The 23,435-nt window shown below is 43.6% G+C and overlaps 1 protein-coding gene across 7 annotated transcripts in view; it reads right to left on the minus strand.

The window, feature by feature from the left end:
* Nucleotides 1-338: 338 nt before the first annotated feature.
* The window catches only part of LOC133409534 (signal-induced proliferation-associated 1-like protein 2), a 104,385-nt gene continuing 81,288 nt past the window's right edge, over nucleotides 339-23,435 (minus strand). For 2 of the 7 annotated variants that reach the window (XM_061689663.1, XM_061689661.1), the window contains exons 13-23: nucleotides 22,917-23,020; nucleotides 22,753-22,841; nucleotides 21,439-21,812; nucleotides 15,345-15,623; nucleotides 14,471-14,524; nucleotides 13,076-13,214; nucleotides 9,894-10,113; nucleotides 8,494-8,625; nucleotides 6,274-6,403; nucleotides 3,080-3,155; nucleotides 339-1,870 (exon numbers count right to left, since the gene is read on the minus strand). In XM_061689663.1, coding sequence (XP_061545647.1) covers nucleotides 1,724-1,870; nucleotides 3,080-3,155; nucleotides 6,274-6,403; nucleotides 8,494-8,625; nucleotides 9,894-10,113; nucleotides 13,076-13,214; nucleotides 14,471-14,524; nucleotides 15,345-15,623; nucleotides 21,439-21,812; nucleotides 22,753-22,841; nucleotides 22,917-23,020 — 1,744 coding nt within the window. In that variant the 3' untranslated portion in view covers nucleotides 339-1,723. The remainder of the gene's footprint in view (nucleotides 1,871-3,079; nucleotides 3,156-6,273; nucleotides 6,404-8,493; nucleotides 8,626-9,893; nucleotides 10,114-13,075; nucleotides 13,215-14,470; nucleotides 14,525-15,344; nucleotides 15,624-21,438; nucleotides 21,813-22,752; nucleotides 22,842-22,916; nucleotides 23,021-23,435) is intronic. The other 5 variants (XM_061689664.1, XM_061689667.1, XM_061689665.1 and 2 more) reach the window with 5 other exon arrangements.

The raw sequence follows: 23,435 nt of genomic DNA on the forward strand, positions 1-23,435 counted from the left end.
AACGTACATCCGTCCTGGGCGAACTGGATCCTCTCCCAGCTTACTTTGGGCGAGAGGTGGGTGTGGTACACCTTGGTTTTGTTGCCAGCTATCGCAGTCAAATGGCTCAATTAAAGGTAATAAGCGAATTTATCTTTGGGCCATTAAAAGTCTATTTTGTTTGTTAGTTTGCAGCCTACATTCTGGTCCCTGGCAGATGAGGAACAGACAGTTGGTCTTTATGAATCTGGGGGATGGACTGTGGACTTTTATCCAGATCCTCATCAAAGTGTAATGGGTTCTTCCTCTCTCCAAATTTTATGGAATTAAATGAATAAAAGAAACTCTAAAAACAAATATTTCCATCTACATTTATTAAAAAAAATAGACCAAAACACGAAAGCAACAACCAGTGTCTCCTCCTCCCCGACCGACTATGAGACAGAGCGACATGTTTAAATGCATACAAACCATCAAACTGTAATCTAGCAGCATCCAAATGTTGGAATCTCTAACGTCATCATTTATATATTTAAATATATGTTTCTATTTTTTTTTTTTTTTTTTTTTTTTTGCCCTGCCTAGCTACACACTTTACAACATACAGAGAGCTTTATATCTCCTTAGTGCAGAAAAAGAAAATCAATTAACCTTAATAAAATAAACAACTTTAGGTTAAATAAGCTTAAATAACAGTGTTAAATACAAGACACTTCTGTGGCCAATATGTACAGAAATAAACACATTTGGCATTGTATTTGTGGTTCACTGGCGCTTTGTCTTATGCTCTTGAAAACCACTGCATAAGAACACATTTTTCTGCGATAAACTACACAGTCTCACACACACGGGCACAGTCAGACACACGCACGCATGCACGCACGTTTCTATCAGTGAGCCACAGACAAGGCATGTGTTTAGAAAAGCCAAGAGAAACAATCCGATTTACACCCAAGAGTTTTAGGCACAATCTCCTGCTTTAGAATACAACTGCTTCATGTTTGTGCTAACTTCTTCAAAGTTTTATTCCTAACACAGTTTCATAACTACAACTTGTTATTGCTAGGACAGTGTGACAGTGAATGGAGACTACCGACAATCGTGTGTAGGGAAAAGCACCTTTGAACATCAAAACTGCTGCCGAAATGTGACACTTCATCACAACACTGAAGGAACAAAAAGTGGAGTTGAGTTGAAATGAAAAGAAAGAAAAAGGCGCAAATGTAAAACCCTTTTTTTAGTCACTTAGGGAACCAAAAAATCTCAAGTTGAGGTACATTCATTATTCCGCTGTACTTTTCACCCAGGAGTGGATTTCCTGATGAGCGTGTACCATTTCATGAAATCCTCTTTCTGAGCCAGCTGTGACAGCGTGTGGAGCGGAGTACAGCTGCAGGTACAGTAGACTGACGCGATGTACAGTACGTAGGTAGGTTACAAGTTGACTACAGTAAATGAGCTTGACATTCCACTATTGTAAGAGGATCTCGTGGAAGAATTCCTCCCCGCAACCGGAGATGAGGGGATTTCCCAGGAGGAGTCTCAGCTGGCGTGATGGAGATACTGTTAATCTCACACACAGACAGCTCTGCACTGTATATGAGGAGGGCTGCTCACATATGATGTCTCTCCATACTTGAGCTCTTTCTATAATCTTCCCAGGACAATTCACGAGTGTTGTCGACGAGCCTGGGAGCCTTCAGTAGGAGTCGAGTGTGCGACGTCCACCTCGTCCACCTCCAGCTCAGGGCTTCTTGTCGATGCTGTGAAAGAACCACTCGGTGAACTTCCTGAGCTGAGCAGATGCTGTCTGGCTCTCCTCCTGCAGCCGCATGTTGTCCTGCCTCAGGTGCTGTACCTCCTCCTGCAGCATCGCTTTGTCCTCCTTCTCCTAAACACACAGTTAAGAAGAGCACTTAAAAAAATGGCGACGATCATAAATTGGCCATTTATTTTGAAGACGTTTGTATTACGCTCATGTGGGGATTTTCACCAAAAGGTTTTGAGGAAACATCCTAGGAAGAACACCAACTTATCAAAATAATACTACGTTGATTGCTCAAAATGATAGACAAGAATTCGCACAGAGGCAAACCAATGCTAATGAAAACAAGTCTCCTTAGCTAATTTTTTTTATATGCACCTGAAGACAAACAACCTTTCAGGATCTCATTCACACTGTGGACAATTTAGTCTTTAGTCTTTCTGTGGGGCCAATTACGTATTACTCGTGCACTCACTGTAGTTGTCTCGCCACTGCTGCACTATTTGCATATACTGGCCACTCATGCCAGAGTAGCATCTGCTCCATTTGCACACTGATTGAGGAGTATCTGTAACATTTGCACAACCAACATTGTCCCAGATTATCGCACTACTCGTCACTTTATACCGCATACACTTCTTGAAGTCTCAGCGCCCTTTGCACAATGGTCATTGCACCGGACTATTGCAATATTAGTCGTTCGAACTGCTCTAAGTGCTAGAGGACTCTGCATCTTTTTGCACAATTGTTTTTTGTCAATGTCTTTATGTCCCCAAAGTGTTCTGTAAATTGACTGTCTGTTGTACTAGAGCGGCTCCAACTACCGGAGACAAATTCCTTGTGTGTTTTGGACATACTTGGCAAATAAAGATGATTCTGATTCTGATTCTGATTCAATTAACCTAACATCCACGTGGGAGGAAGGCTGAGTAGCTAAGCAAGAACGGGAAGAATGGCCAGAGCTGAGATTCAATCTCTAGTTTCAGAACCGTGACGCAGACGTGCTAACCATTTTTTTTGAAGAGGTGGATGAAAGTGCCGACGTTACAAATGGTTTTCATCATAAAAGAGAATTTAACATAGCAAAGCAGCCTTTTTAGCTTGATAAAAGTGTACTTCCTCCCATCTTTCTAAGCGAGTGATTATAGTGGGGAAACATGAAGGCCTGATACAAAGTGGCAAGAAAAGCAGGCTACTGAATAAAAGGGACAAGCTGCTATTCCGCAGGATCTCACAGGCCACTCCTGAGTCTATTCTGAGCTGGGCTGGCATGGACATCGGGCGCAAACGACGGTTAAAAGCTAAAGAGAAACATTTTGATGTGAGTGAAGTTACCTTTCGGAGATCATGCTGAAGCTGCCTTAGGATCACCTCTAGCTGGTTCACTTTTCCAGTGAGTGTAGATGGGGAGCTGCAGAGCGAGAATAGAATTGAAAAAAAGTTTATTTGTCATGCAATGGGGAAATTCTTGAATTACAGTAGACGGCAGCAGCATACAAGAATAACATTATCAAGAAATCCCAAAATTTCAAAACCAAGCAAATGAGACAGAAGAATGAGTGTAGAAGGCAACTTTACATGAGTAATAAATACTATATAGGCAGATGTGAATGGCAAACTCTCGGTACAATATACTGCATATATACAGTGGGAGATGTAAAGCAATCTATAGCTCACGGTTCGGTTTTATCACGGTATTAATCTCAGGATACGATAATTATTGCGATAACAAGGGAAAGCTCACGATATTGCAGGAAGGTTCATGGTACAGGTGGGGCAAAGAGGCGAAAGGAGGAGAACCGAAAAACCTTTTTCTCGCTCTTCTTCTTCTTGACTTTTGCCGAGTCCTCAAGAGGTTTCAGTAGTTTGCTTGAGTCCAAAAATTCAATTGAAGTCATAAACGCAGGAGCACTCTTAAAGGCATCAGAATCATCCGTTTAGTGATATTGTAGGATTATTTATTTTTCTGAGCAGCCTCTGTAATGTTTTCATTTGAAATGTGGACATTTCATTTGAAGAGAGGGAAGTATGTCAGATTTATTTTTGCATTGATATCTCTACTAGGACGGAATGGACCTATTTCATTTTTGGGACTACTGTAATTTATAGGAGGAGGGATATGTTGTAATGGGGAGTCAGAATCGTTATTCTCTCTCCGTGTGATGTTCTTTCATTCACCCAAGACTTTCGACTTGAGATAGACACTCACTAGTATACCAGCAAAGAGCGCTGCTGTTACAATATGCTTAAATAATTCGGCGGATCATTTCTTCGAGGGGGAGCGGTGGCGGAGGGCCGGATAGTGGGGCTTTCCGGTGGCGGTCCGCAACCGCCAGGGATGCGAACTGGAGGTCCACTAGCAGCCGATGCCGGCCCGTGGGTCAGCGTTTGCTGGGACGGAGGTTGGCGTGAACAACATGGCGCCTCTCGATTGCGAGGCAATGTTCAGATCGGCATAGTGGCTACACTGAAGCCTTGGGAGAAACTCGCGACACCGAGTTGTTTCTTCATCCCTCCCAACGCAGCCTTTTGGTCACGTGGGCCAGTCAGCCAATCAGTGTATTTTTTTGTGATGTACCCACATGGTCACGTGGGTTACGTGTCAAATCGGGTGCGTTTATACTCTTAATGAGGAAGTGGAGCGATGTAGTCTGGCTCCAGCAGCCTGGCTAAGCGGTGTGGCTGCATATAGCCAGCCCAAAACTACATTTTAAACACAACGGCTCATTATGTTATACTGACGCAAGACCACCACGATATTGAATCACTTTTAATTTCACAATATTGCGGTATCGTGAATATTGTTTCATCCCTAATATACAGTAATCCCTCACCAATTTCTTATTGGAATGCACTTATTTTTATTTGTGGATTCCCCATTATATTGTGACATCCAATTTGACTCAATTGTATTCTTCTGAATAGCTGTAAACCCTAATTTTGGGCTTAAACTACTGAAAAGCACATTTTTAGAGTTGGGATTTTCAGTTTTCATGTTGCCTTATGGAATGTATCACCGCAAAAGAGGAGGAATACTGCAAATGCAATGAATGCAAACAGCAACAACAATAGTCAGCAGCAGAAAAAACGAATGGGTTATATAATAAAATGAACAGCAGCCATTCTATCAACAGGGCAGCACAGGAACCAATATTTTGTGAACAATATTATATTATTCCATGCATATGTGCAGATGTGACTACAAACAAAAGGAGCAAGGTTAGGCAGCGGCATTTTATGTGAAAACTATGCATGGATTACATTGAATAGCTCTTGTGTAGTGACAACAACCAGTATACTGGAATACATTATATAGACAGCGGAACCCCGATTTTTGAAGACCTCAATACTCAAACGATTCCATTTATGAACCACAGATTGAACAAAAATGTTGCCCGATGGCCGAACCTTGTTGCAGTGCGAGAACATTTCATTCACCGAGTTTGTGCCGGGCGGTGCAGCCATTTTGAGCTGTGTGGTGCACCCATCGTGGGGAAGCGGACCGCTCCCAGCCGGTCACTACTTTGCTTAGTGCGTCATGTGCCTTTTTGATGTCGTTCGCCTTTATTTTCACATTTTGCTAACTCAATCTGGGTCCAAGAAAAGCAATGGACAAGCGTGGCGTGAGGGAGGGACTCACTGTGGACTTAAAAAAAAAGACTATTTTTGAGGAGTATATCAATGGGGCATGTATTGCAATGCTTGCTAGCAGATGCACTACAATATGGAAGAAACAACTCCATAATTGTCACTATTGTGGAAAAAAAATAAAATAATTTTGTTGCTGCTGACATGACCGAGGGAGTGAAGTATCTCCGAAAGGACTGAGAGAAACCTCTAGACCAAGTCGAAAACCTGTTGCTCATTTGGCTCAACCCATAAACATCTAGCGAGTGACAGCATTTCCGGGCTCATTTGCCTGTAGGCGAGGCACTTACATGCCGACTTGTTGTTAAGAGAAGAATATGATGCAAGCCAAGAAGTCAATGTAAAGTGGATTTAATTTTTTTTATTCTTCACAATTATAACAACTTAAAATTAAGGGGTTTTGTGATTTCCAACTGGATATGAGTGCACCAGAGGGACTCGTGACACTATCAGCTGCATTTGGATCAGGAGAACAGTTCTGCTTGTTTCTGTTGTTGTTATTAACTTGGGTAATAAAAAGATTTATGAGTGATCACCCCTTGTCATTGTTTATATGCAGTCCTGTATAGCTTTATTGTGTTCAAAGGTTTGATATACAGTACTGTGGAGATTTATTGTGTTCAAAGTGCACAAACCTTTACTAAAATAGGCAATTTTGTCAAGGCTGGAGGCAATTATTCATATTAACATTATTTCTTTTAAGAAAATTATGTTCAATTTACTAACTTTTCAATTTATAAAGAACGTTAAAGAACCAACTAAGTTCGTAAATCGAGCTTCCCCTGTCCTCACTTAAGTACAGCCAATTGAGAGCAGTGTTGGTTGTAAATGAGAGCAGATCAAGTCATTCACAAAGTGGCTGCTTGGGCTTTTACGCTCACGTCGGTACGTACTCTGCCTCCAGTGCCGCCCCTTCCGCTTCCACAACACGCCTGGTCAGTTCTCTTGATAGCTCCAGTGCTTCGGCCCGCTGCATGTCCGTCATGGTGCAGAAAGATGCCACACGCTGGTCTACAGGCACAACAGGTAACATTTTAGGTCAGAATGTGCATCTATTAAAAAATAAAAAAAACAATGCACATATTCCGGTTAGAATAGAGCGCGACTCATTCAAGCCAAGTATGTTTTTGTTTGAAGGATGTGGGGGAAAAACCATCATAGAGCCTCTCACTCTCCCGCAGAGCGATTAGGAGGCAGACAATATGGAACAAGGTGGTAAACAGAGCATTGAGTCCACCCCCTCAGAGTTTTCCTCTGGCAGCTGTTTGGTTCTTAATGGGCTGAGAGGAATCAAGCATGCTTATTTTCCCGTATCAGGCCGTTAAGCTTCCTCAAATCCCACCGGAAAAGCCATATTTAGCAAGTTACGCTCTGGACTGCTCAGTTTTTGAGGCATAATGCTCTTTTCTTGAGTAAAAGCATCCTCTCTGTCCTGCGCCCATGGTGTGAGACAGAAGATAGGGGAATCTGCATATTCATAGGTAAGATTAAGAAAAACCCTTCCTTTAATGTTGCACTAATCCAGTCAGAGACAAAAAGCTAATTGAGTCTGGAGGTGGATGCTCAGACGAACCAGGAAAAGGACACCAAGCCTTCATTTACATATGAATGAATATTTTCTTCAAATTCAACGAATCTATTTGATTGATTAAAGACACAGAAAAGCATTTTTTTGTGTGTTTTGGGGAACGTATCGTCCAGCTTGAATGGACAAACAGATGAAACAAAGTTGAAAAGTGCGGCGATTGAAATATTATTGAAATATTTGTGTTGCTAAAATGTAGTAAACCGCTTGTGCATCACCTCTGCGCGTGTTTTTGAGGGTCCAAGTGAGTAGTTGCGGTAAATGCATTGCTCCAAGCTGTGCTAGTTAAGCATACATGTACACGACACAACAAAAGCCTCGAGCCACAATCTGCTCCAACAACAAGCCTCCATCCGTACACGCTGCCGTTCTTGTCCAGTTGGGCTGCCTGTCAGACCCCGAATAATCGTCACTGTTTCTATTCCACTTAAATGCATTGCTGTGGGGCAATGCAGCAGAAAATGTATCAGAGAGAAATCTGAATCCGGAGTTACTATTAATTATGACAAATGAGTAGTCACATGCTACATTGCACGCTCAGTGGACTCTGGGGTCAGAGGGAGTTCTGGCATGCTGGCGTTTCTGTGACAAATGGGAAATACTTAGCAAGCAGGCTGGTAAAAGAAAGTACTTTAACTTGAACGAAATAAAAAGAGCATGATGCTGACCATGAGGAAATTATGACACGTGTCATCACTTCTTAAATGCCATCAAAGCGCTTTCTGATTTGATCGGGACCAGTCACTGTGCACATCTTGAGAAGACAACAGTTGGTTATAAACTGGGGGGAAAAAAGGATTGGTCGAGGTATTTTTGTAGGCCATGCTCCTTTTCGTATGTTAACATTATTATGCAAAAACATTATTTCACTTAACTTTGATGAGGAGTTGAACAAGGAAGAACATATTAAATTATAATTTGTATCTGGGGGAGAGGAGCATCCAGGAATCTATGTAATGTATCTGTAATTGTGGATGACAACTAGTTTGCAATGCACATTAAAACCCCTAGAGGATAGGAGTGGAAGAGAATTTTATTATTATATTAGTATCAGAACAAGTTTGCAAATGGCGCGCTGCTTAACGCATTGTATATGCCATGAATCTGGGAGAGAGGTGTCTACCACCATACAAGCACTATTCTTGGCAGAGAAAAAGCTACACAACCAATTTCCATGAAACGACCACACTGTGTAAAGAGGCCAAAGTCCACCTGAAGGCTGATTACTTACTGAGTAGTTATGTGTTTGGCTTACAGTGTAAAAAATAGGCTTCATTTCCAAGCGTAATCGCTTGACAGAAATCATAATGAAGCTTAGAGAAGAGGGTAAAAAGCAAACGATTCCCAAAGGTTGTCTCCAGGGAGAGACAGGAAGAAACAAACACTATTCTAAACCCACACATGCAAGAGAGAAAGTTCTTGCAGACTGCAGACAGACAAACACATAAGCTAAGCAGCGAAGACAAAAGGCAGATGGGGTCTACGGGGCGCTAGCAGCTTGAGGAAGGCAGGTTACCTTCAAAGGCTCTTGCTGCGTCAACCAGGTGAGACCAGTCCAGGCCTGTGGCAGTGTCTGGGAGGGGCACGAGGCCAGGGTCGCTGAACTTGGACCTGTCTGCCAAGAAGCCGTCAGAGAACCAAAACTCATCTGCAGAGACAGGCGGGTGCCCAGATCAGTGTCTAGGCCTGGTGCTCATCTTGGAGTTGCCCATCAATTTGCAACAGGTCATATGTGAAGGGTCAGGAAGGGAGTGCACATCAGGTGGAGTGGGAGTAGGAATCTCACTTCATTAGGATGTATATCAACAACACCAAGCTTTAAAGTACGCTTAGTTAAACAGCTCATTTAAAATCTGGCATTTAAGTCAATATGGAAGCTGAATGCCTCAAACTGCAAACTAACTTTAGAGAGAAAGCCTGTGCACAATTGCGTGGGGTGACATTAAACCAACTTCTCTGCATAACAATAGCAAAACGCTGACTGAAAGGCAATAAATTACTTGTCAAAGTGAATATCCTCATGTTTCACTCCATATTGCCCTTCCCCGCAACTGTCTTCACACTAGCCTCAACGCTAAGAAATATCCAATACAATCAAAAGGCCACCATTGGGAAGCACAGAGAGACCGTGAGAGAGCCGAAGCTGATGCTTCCGTTTTATTTAGCCAGCAGGTTGAGGGATTCACTGTTTACTAAATTAAGCTGTTTTAGACTGGAAAATAAGTGACAGCCTCTGTTCTCAACCACCCTTCAAAACAATCAGGAATCCATCAGGATGACAGCTAGACGAGGCTAAGGAGCCAAGCACCCCCCCCCCCCCCCCCCCAAAAGCTGTTTTCTGTTTAGCAGCTGAAGCCTGTGACGGCTGAGGAATAATGTGGAAATGAGACATGAGGGACAGAGAGGGGAAGCAGACAGTGACTGATGAGTGAATGAAGCATCGCGTCTGACACACACTGTCACCCTAGGATGGAAACATGGGCATGTTCAAGTCACGTCGGAGCTGAGCTCAAAGACCTGCAGTGGTGCAAGCAGGAAACATCCCACCTCTTTACTATTATATATTCAGAGACCGCTGTGGCAAGATGAGCCAGCGGTGACAGGTGTCGGTTGGCTGCAGGCGGCGTGGCGAGCCTCTTGTAGGCATCATGCCACCTAACACAGACTTCCAATTAGGTGGCGATGCCAAGGAGTTTTGTTCAAGTGTTCTGCTGGCGGGGCCAGTGAAATAGTTTGATACAAGTAGCTCTTCAAACAAGTACCTATATGCTGACTCTCATCTGAAAGAGAGCCTCGCTTTTGAGAAGAGGTAATTCAATATGATGACTTGTTTGCATAAAACCACACAATTGTAGTAAATATTGTGTCACTTTATATTTACTCAGTCTGTGTCTTCTGTACCAAGCTTGTACTTACTCCTCAGGTTGGACTGCGGTTGGTTGTGGCTCATGCGAGGAGGCAGTGTGCAGTGGTAAGGTGGTGTTGTGCTGAATAAGATGTCATTAGGCATGGCTTGGTCCAGCATTGAGCTGTGGGAGCTGGCGTAGGATGAGCCTTTGCGGTTGCTACATACACTCTCGTCCGATAATGTCCGGTACAGGGAATGACGCGGTGACAGACTTCCCGTCACAGATAGCTGGGTGGAACAAAATAAAAAACAAAAAGAACAACTTATCAAAAGGGTGTCACCGAGAAGACCAAAACACTTTGTATGTGCTTTAATCAGCACAGCGGGAGGTTAAGGCGATAACAGAGGTGATAACATCAGTAATCAACAGGAATACTTGCAGCAGGAAAGCGGTACAAATATCTTGGCTGCTCAACAGAATATTGCTAAAGTCAACATTCATCGTAAAAGAGGAACACAATGCACACCAAAAAGTCAGCTGTGCTAAGTGTTAATGTGAAGGGACGCGTCTCGTCGGCACACGTAGTATAAAAGTAACATTTTATTGTTTCTACAGTTTACACTTAACAGTGGTTAACTAGTTTTTACACTCGTGTCAAAATTCAACTGAAGACATTGCTTTTACAGTTAAGCATTTTATGATAGTTTTATATTTTATGACAGTTTGGATTAATTCACTTCACATTATTTCAGATCAAACAAAAACAAATCAGAGGTTCCACTCTGCTTAAATCTACAATATAATACAACAGAATAGAACAGTTTAATTTCCATCACAAAATACTTGCCTGTACATTGCAAGTGTTGCAGCTCTGTTAAATGCTTCTGGCGTAGGTTTTTACCAAGTTACTATCAGTAGTGGAGTCTACTCAAACACATTTTTGCTGAGCCTAGTGTATACTTACTTTTGGTGGCATATACTGTGCACACTGCTTTGTGTGTGTGTGTGTGTGTGTGTGTGTGTGCTCTCCACAATAGACTGAGAATGGTCTCACAAAGGCCAGTGCAGCAATCACCATACAAGGTTAAGAACAACCACGGCATGAGAGTTGGAAAAGCATTTTCCTCCTGAGGGGGATGTCGGTTTGTGGAGCAGTATTTCACAATGGATACACACAGAGTTTCAAGGCCGTGGCCAGAATTTTGACAGGGATCTCCTCTTGAAACATGCAAAACCACACTGAGCAACCCAATCCGTCATTGGCCTGTTTATCTTACATAAATATTGCTGGAGAGGCATCAAAAGTAGCCACAGATGATATGCAGGGCTGTCAGCCAGATGGGTAAATGTCGGCCTTTAGCCTCCCAACTGTAACCATCACTGACTGGCTTCGATGCGAGCCAACACCCAGCCATCTCTATTTCAAAGACAGCGCTGCCACGAACCCCGCAGTGAGAAGTTAACAAACAAGTACATCTTTAGAGTGAAGATATACTGGAATTCAAAGGAGTGTACACACACTGCCTCCTTACAAGCACTCAGAGACTTTTACTTAACAAGGTTGTCTGTTATTGCAACTTCTCCCGTCCAAATCGACAAGATTAAACCCTGTAAAGTTCTCACTCATCAAAACAACTTTAACTAGGATTCAGAACCGTCCCTCGCATGGACCAAAAGTAGCTCAGATTAGAGCACAAATAAATGGAGTCAATAAAAACATGTGCAATAGAGCGTTGCATAAACCAGCTTTTTACTGCCTTTATGGCTTCGATCAGAATGGGATTTGTGGTCCTGACGTCGACATTTTAAAGAAAATATATTTTTGATAACGTTTAATCTGTTTCCAGGTGCCAATGGTTATTGTCACTGCCTAAATGGCCATGCTCATATCAGGTGCACGAACACATCCATCTATTTTTTTTTCCTGATTTATCTGACTTTTTCCTCAATGGACAAAGCCAATAAGCGGTACATGGAAGCCTTTGACGTGCCACTTGGGAGGATGTGTTGGACAACCACCTATTCAGTTGCCAGTTTCTTTCCCACAAGAGAAGCCGTGCGGTAGAATAAGCTGCAAACCGCCTTTCCTTTACGTCAACCGCACAATAGGCAGCCTGTCTGTGGAAGGGACGTCCCAGCGGACATTGTGGCTGCCAAAGAAAATCTTTCAGCACCTGCTTACCCACACAAAGAACGGCATCGAGTGGCTGCCGGAAGTGACACATGCGCTAACCTTTACTGTATACTCTCCTTGATTACATAGAGGCTCAATCACGTCACAGTGTATTAAATTAGAAATTATCCAATGATTTTTCCAACATTGACATTACCATAACGTGACTCCTTTACATGCCAGCTGATGATTGAAAACATTCCCCCCCAAACAAAAGAGCAGTATGTATGCATTAGGATTACACGGTTTATATAGTTTGGGCATCTGGCTCAGTGCCCTCTTGCATGCATCTCCCTCCCAGATTGCTTTTCCACATGCGCATGTTATCAGACGAAGGATGTGTGCAAACAAAGGCTTAAAAGTTAAACTAGCAGCGCTTTTTTGGGGTTTGTTATTGTGCTCTTCTGAGACATAGAGCAAAAATGAAGGGAAATGACAAAGAGCAGACCAGACACGTCTGTGTTCATTTTACAATGGAAAAGATCTGCTTTACAGTGTAAAGCTAGTGCTAAAAAATATGACAAACTAATCAGTGCGCCACGATGCTTTGTGCAAGGACACGGCTATGTGTCTTCCTCCTCTCACGAGGGGAAGAGGATTTTGTACAAGAATTGAGCGCCATCCAAAAATAACCTATTTGTGCATCTCTAGGGTCCCTTCCAGGAAGATAGATGGAGGACAGCAGGAGGGGGAGAGATGATGCAATTAATAGAGTCTGTAGAACCCAGCAACAGCAAACATCATTCCATTCTTCGCCTTTAATCCGTGACATCCCAATAAAGCAGACACAGGCTCTGTTATAAATTTAATTTACCAGTCAATAGCGAGCGAGATAAAGGTTCTGGTGTTGGGAGAGAGGAGTTGTAGCTGCAGATGTTTGCCCTGCTTTTTCTGTCTTTGTGGTTAGAGGTTATCTGCTCTGGTTCAAGCTTTTAATCCAGGAAACTAGGCTAGAGGGTGTGTGCTCATATCTGTGCTCGATGTTTACAATGCTGTGTTGTCTCATGTTAAAGTTTAACAGGTTTCATTTGCACACATGCCATGCTAGATACAGTAAGGCTAGTTGGTGGCCTCACCTTTTGACCCCTGCCTTCTCCTGGTGGACTGTCGGGCAGCATCATTTTCAGGTATTCCTCCTTTGAAAGTCTCTGTAATGATTTTCCATCCCGCTCGGCCGCCTGCAGGCGGCAGGCGGCCTCCTGCGCATACAGCTGCCTAAAGACAAGACAGAGGGCACAAAATAGCGGAGCTCATCAGCAGGGTCACGCAAACAAAGTTCTGTAGGGGAGGCTTGGGGCCAGGCAGCCTGGGTTCGGGTACTGAAGAATTTATGTTAGTATCACACAAGGCAACTCGGGTGGATATCATTTCGCATGCCAACATCAGGTGTCAACAGTGTGTGAAGGAGCAGAGCTGGAAAGTGTGAAGAACACAGCCAAGCACCGTGAGAGGGAGGAAGGGGAGGAAAAAAGGATTTGTAGATGAATGACATCCAGAAAGAGGTGCAAAAATATTGGACTCTGGAGGAGTGCTCAGACAACACTAGAGGAAGACATAAGAGCTGCTGGACCCAAAAGAGTTGGTATATTTTGGTTTGTGGGCGGTTGAGAACATTCAAATGCTTTTTAGAGCGAGCACTCGGATATGAGTGACCTATGCGGTGAAGTCAGCTTTAAGTGAGCAGCCAGGGAGGATGACACAGTGTCGGTAGTACTCTTGGCACTGTTGTTGGCAGAGTGTGAGATGGCCAATGGGAAATTACAACACTCTGGCCTGGCTGCAACGCTTATACATCATGTACACATGAATTAGGAGTTGCACAGTGGGAGATTATTCACACCACACCTCTCTTTATAAGATTATGCAATTCATCTGGGCTATACTTTGTACTAGAATAGTCTTTTTAATCTTTAGTCCTGGTTCTTTACTGTGAACAATCTGTCACTAGCACAAATGTGTGGCTAATTGCTTTGGACACAACTTTGCTATGTTAAGGACAAATACATTCAGTTATAGCTAGTTGTTAAGTGCTTAAGTAAAACCTCTGCTATTACTGGTTATTTTGTGAATAATAATAATAGAGCATAGTGTGGATGTAAAACCACCTAACACTCCACTTGAGCTGATAAAAATAGTACAAAAACTAATAGTATTAAAACAAGATATTTGTTTGCAGGAATTAAGCTTGTCTAACTTTATTATAATTATCCAGCTGGAACCTCACAGTGTACTGGCTGGATGGTTGATACGAGGACGTTTGGGTGAGCAGTGCACTGTAACGTTATTCTTCAGAGAACCAGTTGAAATGTCATAGCCACTGATGCACAAGTCATTAACCTCCACTTATAGCAAGCCACCATCTTGAGGGAGTGATGTGGGAGTCTGGGAAACGGGAGGGGAGTGTGTGTATGGGGGAGGGTCACAATGGTTCAAAGCTTGGGCCACAGGGTTGATTTCCACTGATTGTGTACCTTGCACGCTCAGACAGCATTTTGAGAAGGAGTGCTAACAAGCTCTCACCTCCTCTGTAACAAGAAGGAGTAAGTGGAAGAGAAAAAAGGTTGAGTTAGGACCACCATTACACATCCTGAATAGTGTTAGAGCAGGTCAAGAGAAACTTCATTATGTTAGAACAATATCTGTGAAAAAATATTACACCATTCATCATGAGACAGGCTTATTATGTAAGGTAAAATAAATAAACAATCCAATGGGGAGGGATAACTGAATTACAGGGCTTTTTCATAAGTCTGCAGAAGATGACTTCAGCACGTGATCAATCACAGAGCCCTTAAGAACAACATTTTGCAGACTAAATCAAATTATTTAAAAGATGGAGCAAAGTTTTGCCCAAGCAAGTCTTAATCTTTAGAAGGATCTATCAATGGCATCAAAAGCGCTGTTATTCACAGTCAACCATTTCATCATCAAAGGGCCTTTGCGAGTCTCAACCAGGTTGAGTGACAGCATGCATCAATCTCCCTTTGCATTCTCCATGACTATTCTGTAGTTGCCATCCCGTAACAGTTTGTGGATCGCTCCTTTGCATCCACAAGAGATCTGCTACAGGCTTAGGCTGGCAGTCCACAGGGATCCGCCTTCTGAGGAACGTTCAATAACCACAAGTGACATGTGCCAAGTGTATTATGTCCGTGGCTTCATTGAGCGTATTTATTCTGTAGCTGTCTGCCTCAATCAGGCTGAGTTTATGCAGACTGAGCGGTCACAGGATGGAGGGGGTGCTTGTATTAGAATAGGTCATTAGTCCTAAAAGTCAACTGTAACCAATTATTCTCATGCAAAATCTAATTTCTTTCTCCATCTTTTTCACAAACACACACTCACCCACACTCTGAAATGTTGGGAGGTTCCTCAGTGCTGTGTGCATCATCATCATCATCATTATCAGTCGTCTTCACTGGGAGATTGCCATCTGGCTGTGTACGTGTCTGTCCACAAGCCTCAGAGGTGGGATCCAGGCCAGAATCGGGTTCTGGCCCGGGCTCAGGCTCCGGATCTGCACCTAAGCTGCTGGTCTGAGGGATGGTGTACACCTTGGAGGAGTCGGCGGACATACGATATCTGGCACCACGCGCCAACGGACTACCAGAGTGATGTGAGCCACTGACCAAAAAGCAAAACAAAAGAAAAAATAATGCAACTCAAAGGTTGACCACGCATGAAGAGATTACAAGCAGACAAAAAACTATGAATGTATAAACAAACATGAGGTGACAAAATGATACTTCCACTTAAGCAAAAATCAGCTAAAAGACAATATATATGAGGATCATCCAAAAGCATGTCTTCCTATGGTCTTGCCATATACTGTATTTACTACATTGTGTTCAATAATTAAGTGTATACTGTAGTATCACCATCTGTGACATGACATGTGGTGCTCAAAACATTAGGTAAGTGTACTTTTTGTATAATGACAGTATAATGAAATAACGCATCTGTTACTTTCATGTGCTATTTTCTTATTTGTGATTGATTGTTGCGTAATGGTGCATTGGTGACAAATACATTTGTCACAGGCCACAAAACGACGAGGTAATATAAAAGTATAAGCAGTTTCAGTCATAAATCTCGGATGTTGTGAGGTGAAATCTGTGCTCTCCCGTTAATCAATATGGTGACAGATATGTTCTGAAAGTTTAAGCTTAATTAGCAACCAGCAGTCTTTCCTCTAATGGTGAGATAAAATGTGCAAAACAAACTTTCTTGGAAATATGACCATTGGACTATGATTAAGATTTAGAATCTACACTGAACAAAAATATAAACGCAACACTTGTGTTTTTGCTCCCATTTTTCGTGAGCTGGAGTCAAAGATCTAAAACGTTTTTTCTACATACACAAAAGGCCATTTCCCTCAAATATTGTTCACAAATCTGTCTAAATCTGTGTTAGTGAGCATTTCTCCTTTGTCAAGATAATCCATCCCACCTCACAGGTGTGGCATATCAAGATGCTGATTAGACAGCATGATTGTTGCACAGGTGTGCCTTAGGCTGGCCAAACTAAAAGGCCACTCTAAAATGTGCAGTTTTGCATTATTGTGGGGGTCTGGGGAGTCAGAAAACCAGTCAGTATCTGGTGTGACGACCATTTGCCTCACGCAGTGCAACACATCTCCTTCGCATAGAGTTGATCAAGTTGTTGATTGTGACCTGTGGAATATTGGTCCACTCCTCTTCAATGGCTGTGCGAAGTTGCTGGATATTGGCATGAACTGGAACACGCTGTTGGATACGCCGATCCAGACAATCCCAAACATGTTCAATGGGTTACATGTCTGGGGAGTATGCTGGCCATGCAAGAACTGGGATGTTTTCAGCTTCCAGGAATTGTGTACAGATCCTTGCAACATGGGGTTGTGCATTATCATGCTGCAAAATGAAATGATGTTCGGGGATGAATGGCACAACAATGGGCCTCAGGATCTCGTCACGGTATCTCTGTGCATTCAAACTGCCAGCAATAAAATGCACCTGTGTTCGTTGGCCATAACATACGCCTGCCCATACAATAACCCCGCTGCCACCATGGGCCACTCGATCCACAACGTGACATCAGCAAACTGTTCACTCACACGACGCCACACACGCTGTCTGCCATCTGCCCTGAACAGTGAAAGCCGGGATTCATCCGTGAAGAGAACATCTCTCCAACGTGCCAGACGCCATCGAATGTGAGCATTCGCCCACTCAAGTCGGTTACGACGACGAACTGCAGTCAGGTCGAGACCCCGATGAGGATGACGAGCATGCAGATGAGCTTCCCTGAGACAGTTTTGACAGTTTGTGTAGAAATTCTTTGGTTATGCAAACCCATCATTGCAGCACCTGTTCGGGTGGCTGGTCTCAGATGATCTTGGAGGTGAACATGCTGGATGTGGAAGTCCTAGGCTGATGTGGCTACACGTGGTCTGTGGTTGTGAGGCCGGTTGGATGAAAGGCCAAATTGTCTGAATAGCCTTTGGAGACGGCTTATGGTAGAGAAATGAACATTCAATTCATGGGCAACAGCTCTGGTGGACATTCCTGCAGTCAGCATGCCAACTGAACGCTCCCTCAGAACTTGCAACATCTGTGGCATTGTGCTGTGTGATAAAACTGCGTATTTCAGACTGGCCTTTTATTGTGGCCAGCCTCTGGCACACCTGTGCAATAATTATGCTGTCTACTCAGCATCTTGATATGCCACACCTGTGAGGTGGGATGGATTATCTCGACAAAGGAGAAATGCTCACTAACACAGATTTAGACAGATTTGTGAACAATATTTGAGGGAAATGGCCTTTTGTGTATGTAGAAAAGGTTTTAGATCTTGGAGTGCAGCTCACAAAAAATGGGAGCAAAAACAAAAGTGTTGTGTTTATATTTGTGTTCAGTGTAAATCTAGAGGTTCAATCTAAATCTTGTGTTGTAGTTTTCTGGTCAATTTAACACTTAAAGTTGGCATTAGCTGGTGGTAGTTTCTATTTGCATATTCATGACCATCTGGGCCACACCCCTGCTAAATGTGCCCTGCTGCTTCTGCACTGTTGGTTCAAATGGTCAAAAGAAATTTCATGAAGAAATGAAAAAAATAAAAATTAAAAATTAAAAAAGGAAAGCATTGGGTGCTCATGGTGCATGTTGAATTATACTCTGGATCGAAGAGTTGTAATAGTTCCCCCACACACAATTAATTTGAGGAAATTATGGAAACATAATAATGCAGTGCATAACATAAAAAAACATATTTTAAGACTTCAATTCTATTCCATAGCGAATGTGACCAGTAGGTGCTAGACTAGTCTTCTTCACACCCCTCCTCTTTTCCCAGATGGGCAGCAGTCTGGTGAGGGGCACTTGGACAGGAATGTGATGAAGCCCTCCCCCATGTTGCTCCAGCCTGACAACAGCTCCACCAACAATCCTCAACACAGCTGGATAAGTCAGACTGAGTGTCATCATGAGTAGGGTACAGGGCAGGGTGAAAAGTGGAGTTGTAGCCAGTAAATATCCATCCATCCATTTTTGACCGCTTATCCGAGGTCGGGTCGCGGGGGCAGTAGCTTTAGCAGGGACGCCCAGACTTCCCTCTCCCCAACCACTTCAGCTCTTCCGGGGGGATCCCGAGGCGGTCCCAGGCCAGCCAAAAGACGTAGTCTCTCCAGCGTGTCCTGGGTCGTCCCCGGGGTCTCCTCCTGGTGGGACGTGCCCGGAACACCTCACCGGGAAGGCGTCCGGGAGGCATCCGAATCGGATGCCCCAGTCACCTCATCTGGCTCACTGAACTCCTCCCATACCCGGGTTTTTGCTTCAGCAACCACCAAAGCTGCATTCCAGTTGGCCAGCCAGTACCAATCAGCTGTCTCAGAAGTCCCACAGGCCAAAAAGGCCCAATAGGACTCCTTCAGCTTGACGGCATCCCTCACCGTTGGTGTCCACCAACGGGTTCGGGGACTGCCGCCACGACAGACACCGACCACCTTACGGCCACAGCTCCAGTTGGTTGGCCGCCTCAGCAATGGAGGCGCAGAACATGGTCCACTCGGACTCGATGTCCCCCGCCTCGCCCGGAACGTGAGCAAAGTTCTGTCGGAGGTGGGAGTTCAAACTCCTTCTGACAGGGGATTCTGCAATACGTTCCCAGCAGACCCTCACAATATGTTTGGGCCCGCCACGTCGGACCGGCATCTTCCCCCACCATCATAGCCAACTCACCACCAGGTGGTGGTCAGTTGACAGCTCCGCCCCTCTCTTCACCCGAGTGTCCAAGACATGCGGCCGCAAGTCCGATGACACGACCACAAAGTAGATCATCGAACTGCAACCTAGGTAGTCCTGGTGCCAAGTGCACATGTGGACACCCTTATGCTTGAACACGGTGTTCGTTATGGACAATCCGTGATGAGCACAGGAGTCAAATAAGAGAACACCGCTCAGGTTCTGATTGGGGGGGGCGTTCCTCCCAATCACGCCCTTCCAGGTCTCATTGTCATTGCCAACGTGAGCATTGAAGTCCCCTACCTGAACGATGGAATCCCCAGCGGATTCCACATACTGGCGCCGAGCCAGGGGGCAATAAGTATACCCGCACCTCTCACCGTGGGCAACTCCAGAGTGGAAGAGAGTCCAACCCCTCTCAAGAGGACTGGTACCGGAGCCCAAGCTGTGTGTGGAGGCGAGTCCGATTATATCTCGTCGGAACTCGAACTGGTGTGTGAGGTCGAGTTCCGAGCTCACACACCAGTTCGGGCTCCTTCCCTGCCAGAGAGGTGATAGCCAGCTTCTGTAGCCGGGGATCGGATCGCCAAGGTCCCCGCCTTCGGCCACCACCCAGCTCGCACTGCAACCGACCCCTATGGCCCCTCCCACAGGTGGTGAGCCCATGAGAAGGGGGACCCATGTTACCCTATATCATCATGTGCATGTGTTTGTGATTAACAGAATGGAGAAGAGGGGGCATGGTGTCTTGGTGCTGATGCAGTACATGTGTGGCGTACCATATAACGAGGAATCGGTTGGTGTGTTTTATCTCAGTGTTCAATCAATAACATGACACACTAGAAATAAAGCACAATGGAATTATGTAATGGTTCGGGGGGGGGGGATCGAAGGGTTTGTTTTCCCCCCGTTATTGGGCTTCCTCAGATTAATCCTTATAGGCTAAAGCAATAAAATCTCCTGAGTGTTAAATGACTTGACAGATAACTTCAAACTGGCCAAGTTTGTCCAACCCGTGCACATAACGTGAGCAACAAAAGATGTGTTATGGTTTGGCTCAACAATATAGACTTTGCCAGAGAGATAACATGTTGCATCATCCAAATTATATTATGACTATTACATGATGATGAATTTGTTATGCCACGTGAGGACACAGATCATGGTTTTCTTTGGAACAGGGTATAACATATTTTATATGTTTATAACAGCCACTTAAGTTCTCAACATTGGCAAGGAATGGAATGTCACCTTCCATTATGAAAAATGTGTAACTGTACTTGCTCAGAGGTTGAGTGGGAATGAAAACGTTCCCCACTAGGCTGAGCAACTACAGTCGGATTGTGCTTCCCTTCACTTGTGTATGGAACTTAGATGTCCATTGGGATATACTGTGGTTGTCTCCAAACATTTATTTCAAGTTATTTATAGATGACCAAGGTGTTATTTAATATCTATGATAACATTGTGCAGCTTTATAGTGTTGGCCCTCTATCACATGCTCAACTTTTCCGACATATTATTCACAGTTCCTTAACACAACACCATTGAAACTATCGGTCAACATTTGAAATTTTGATGATATCTTGCTTCACGTAACTCTGCCACAGCCATTCTGTCGACTTTTAGATCTGGTTAGGTATATCGTGTCTTGCATGTGATTCTCATTCATGTTCATCAAACGATGCACTCTCGTGACCTGTATTGATGCAAATTTTTTGTCACTCATTGTTAGTGATTTGCAATGTGTATTTGCAGAACTCTTTGATGTTGATGACAGCCTTTTTTTTTTGTGTGAGAATTCCAACAAGCTGAATGCATCAATTTGAATGACAAGACTTTCAGCTCATTTTAAAGAGTGGCAGGAGCACTCTTTATGGTTCTATTTAACTTTAGCAAGCGAGTGAAAACCTAAAAGTCACATACAAAGAGGTTGGTGTGAGAACAAGTAAAATGCTCTTGAAAAGTATGCATTTATGTTTGCTCTTAAAATGTCCGTGGAACAGGAATCCTTACCCTAAGTGAGGCTCAAAATCGTGTCACTTCAGTAATTACCTAGATATGGTGAGATGCTAAGTGAATTACTTCGTAACATTGCCCTTGCTTTAATTTGTCCACCATGCGAACTCAATCAAACAATTCACATGATCTTAAAAACAAAAAAAACCAGTGCAATTAAAAATAATCACAACTGTACTTTAGGTGACGTGTGATACCTCGAATGTGAAGAGATCTCGCTCAGGTCTCCGATGCTTCCCTCCGTCACATTACTAGCCATCAAAGCAGAAGCGTAACCCTGTTGCAGGTATGATTTGCCACGGTCCTCCTCAGATGCCCTGTCTTCATGCTGCTCTGACACCCATGGGTGTCCCTGCTCCCCCGCCCTGCTCTGCAGCAACACCCGAGCCCCAGGGATCATGCAGGGGTTGGTGTCAATGCCACTGTCCGTTGAAGCCCCTTTGATGTAAGTGAGACCCAACATCTCCGGGTCCATCAAATCTCCTGAGCCAAAGTGTTTATCATCGCTGTTGCTGGAGGCATTGCTTGACAGTGTGTTGCTACTTGAGTGGCTCGAGTTCTTATCACCCATCTAGTACAGCAAGAGAAAAACATATGTACAGTATATTAGACTAGGTAAAATACTAGCTGCAAATAATTCTTACTGGTGTTTTAACATATGTTACAGGCACCAAATAGGAGGATTTTTGTTTTAGGCGAATTTTAGTCTGAAGTTCTAAGGAAGAAAACATCAGCCTTGCTCACAATAAGTAGTCCTTGTTGGGGTTGATAAATAAGTTTAAACTACTGTGACTTCAACTTAACCACCAATCAACTTAAATCAAAAGCCACACAATTTATTTAGTTGACTAATACAACACACTAAATGTAACACTTGATTTGGAATTTTTTAGATTTTATTTTTTTTAATTGGAACATGCTCCATCATATTTTGTTCAATTCACTTCGTAAAGACTGCAAGGTCATGGGGGTAAATTAAAATCACATCATATTACATCAAAAAGGGCTACTAAAACACAATGCTGGGTGGTTAAACTTTTCATCCATCTTCCATGGGGTGATGTAACACTGGCTTAAAGCCCCGATTTGTTGTTAATGCACCTGTCACTCGCGTCAAAGAAAAAATCAAAGAAGAAAAAAGCGACGAAGCACTAAGTTTCGAAAAATATACACAACTGAGAGAAGGGCTACAGTATTGAATATATTCACGCCTCTGGGGAAATGTGTCTAAGAGATGAAGGGACATGGGACACAACTGAATGAGCTGATGAGTGAAAAGTGATAAAAGTAAAGGCCAGCTAGCAGGGACAACGAACACACTCGTTGCAGAAAATCCTATAAGCAAGGGCATGATGACCTTCACTCTGAGTTTAATCAGAGGTGAAAGGATGCATTGTAATACATGTGCACACATAGGCTGCATTCATCCAAAACACAGCATTGTTAAGAGGCAATCGAGTTTCAAACATGCCCACTACATGTCAAATCAAAGGAGAAATTTTAACTTTTACCCTGGAGAGCTTGTTGGGGGAGTCTTTGCTTCCTTCTCGCTGCTTCAGAGGGTTCAGGATCTTCGTGGATGGGATGTGCCACTTGGCCTCTGCAGAAGAAAGTGAACATGTAATTATCAAATCTCTAGACTACTTACTTTATTGGTTGCGGATTGAGCACTCACCTGCCGATCTGGTCCTCTCCAGAGTTGGCTCTCGCTCCCTGTGAAAGTCTCCATCCCCCCCTGGGATGTCTCCTACATGATCATGAAGGATAGGAGAGGGACAGCTGCAGAGAGAAACACAAAGAAGGAGGCGGTGAGCAGTGTCTTCCACAAAGAGATAGGCTTCAATAGATTTTCCGCAGATATAACACAATTAGCATGCAATTTCTGAGGGCCAAAACACTTGAGCTCAGAAGACAGAAGCAAACAAAAGACCTTTACAATGACTCAGCATTATAGAAACTATCTTGCTCTTGAGAAAAAGAGGAGCCGCTTTTTCCAATAGGGTTTATAATTAAAGCTATTAAAGCTAAAAGGAGGTCTGTCTTCTGCACTGCGGTCATGCTGCCTTGTGATCTTTCCCAGCGACCCTCGCTGGCGATCAATGGGCTAGTCAATGTGTCTTGTTCTGTTCTGCATGGTGTCAGCTCTGACGGACCACAGCTATCTAGATCCCTGCAAATTTAGTGAACGTTTGAG

The sequence above is a fragment of the Phycodurus eques genome, chromosome 11 (genome assembly GCF_024500275.1).
Source record: "Phycodurus eques isolate BA_2022a chromosome 11, UOR_Pequ_1.1, whole genome shotgun sequence".
Classification (NCBI taxonomy): Eukaryota; Metazoa; Chordata; class Actinopteri; order Syngnathiformes; family Syngnathidae; genus Phycodurus; species Phycodurus eques.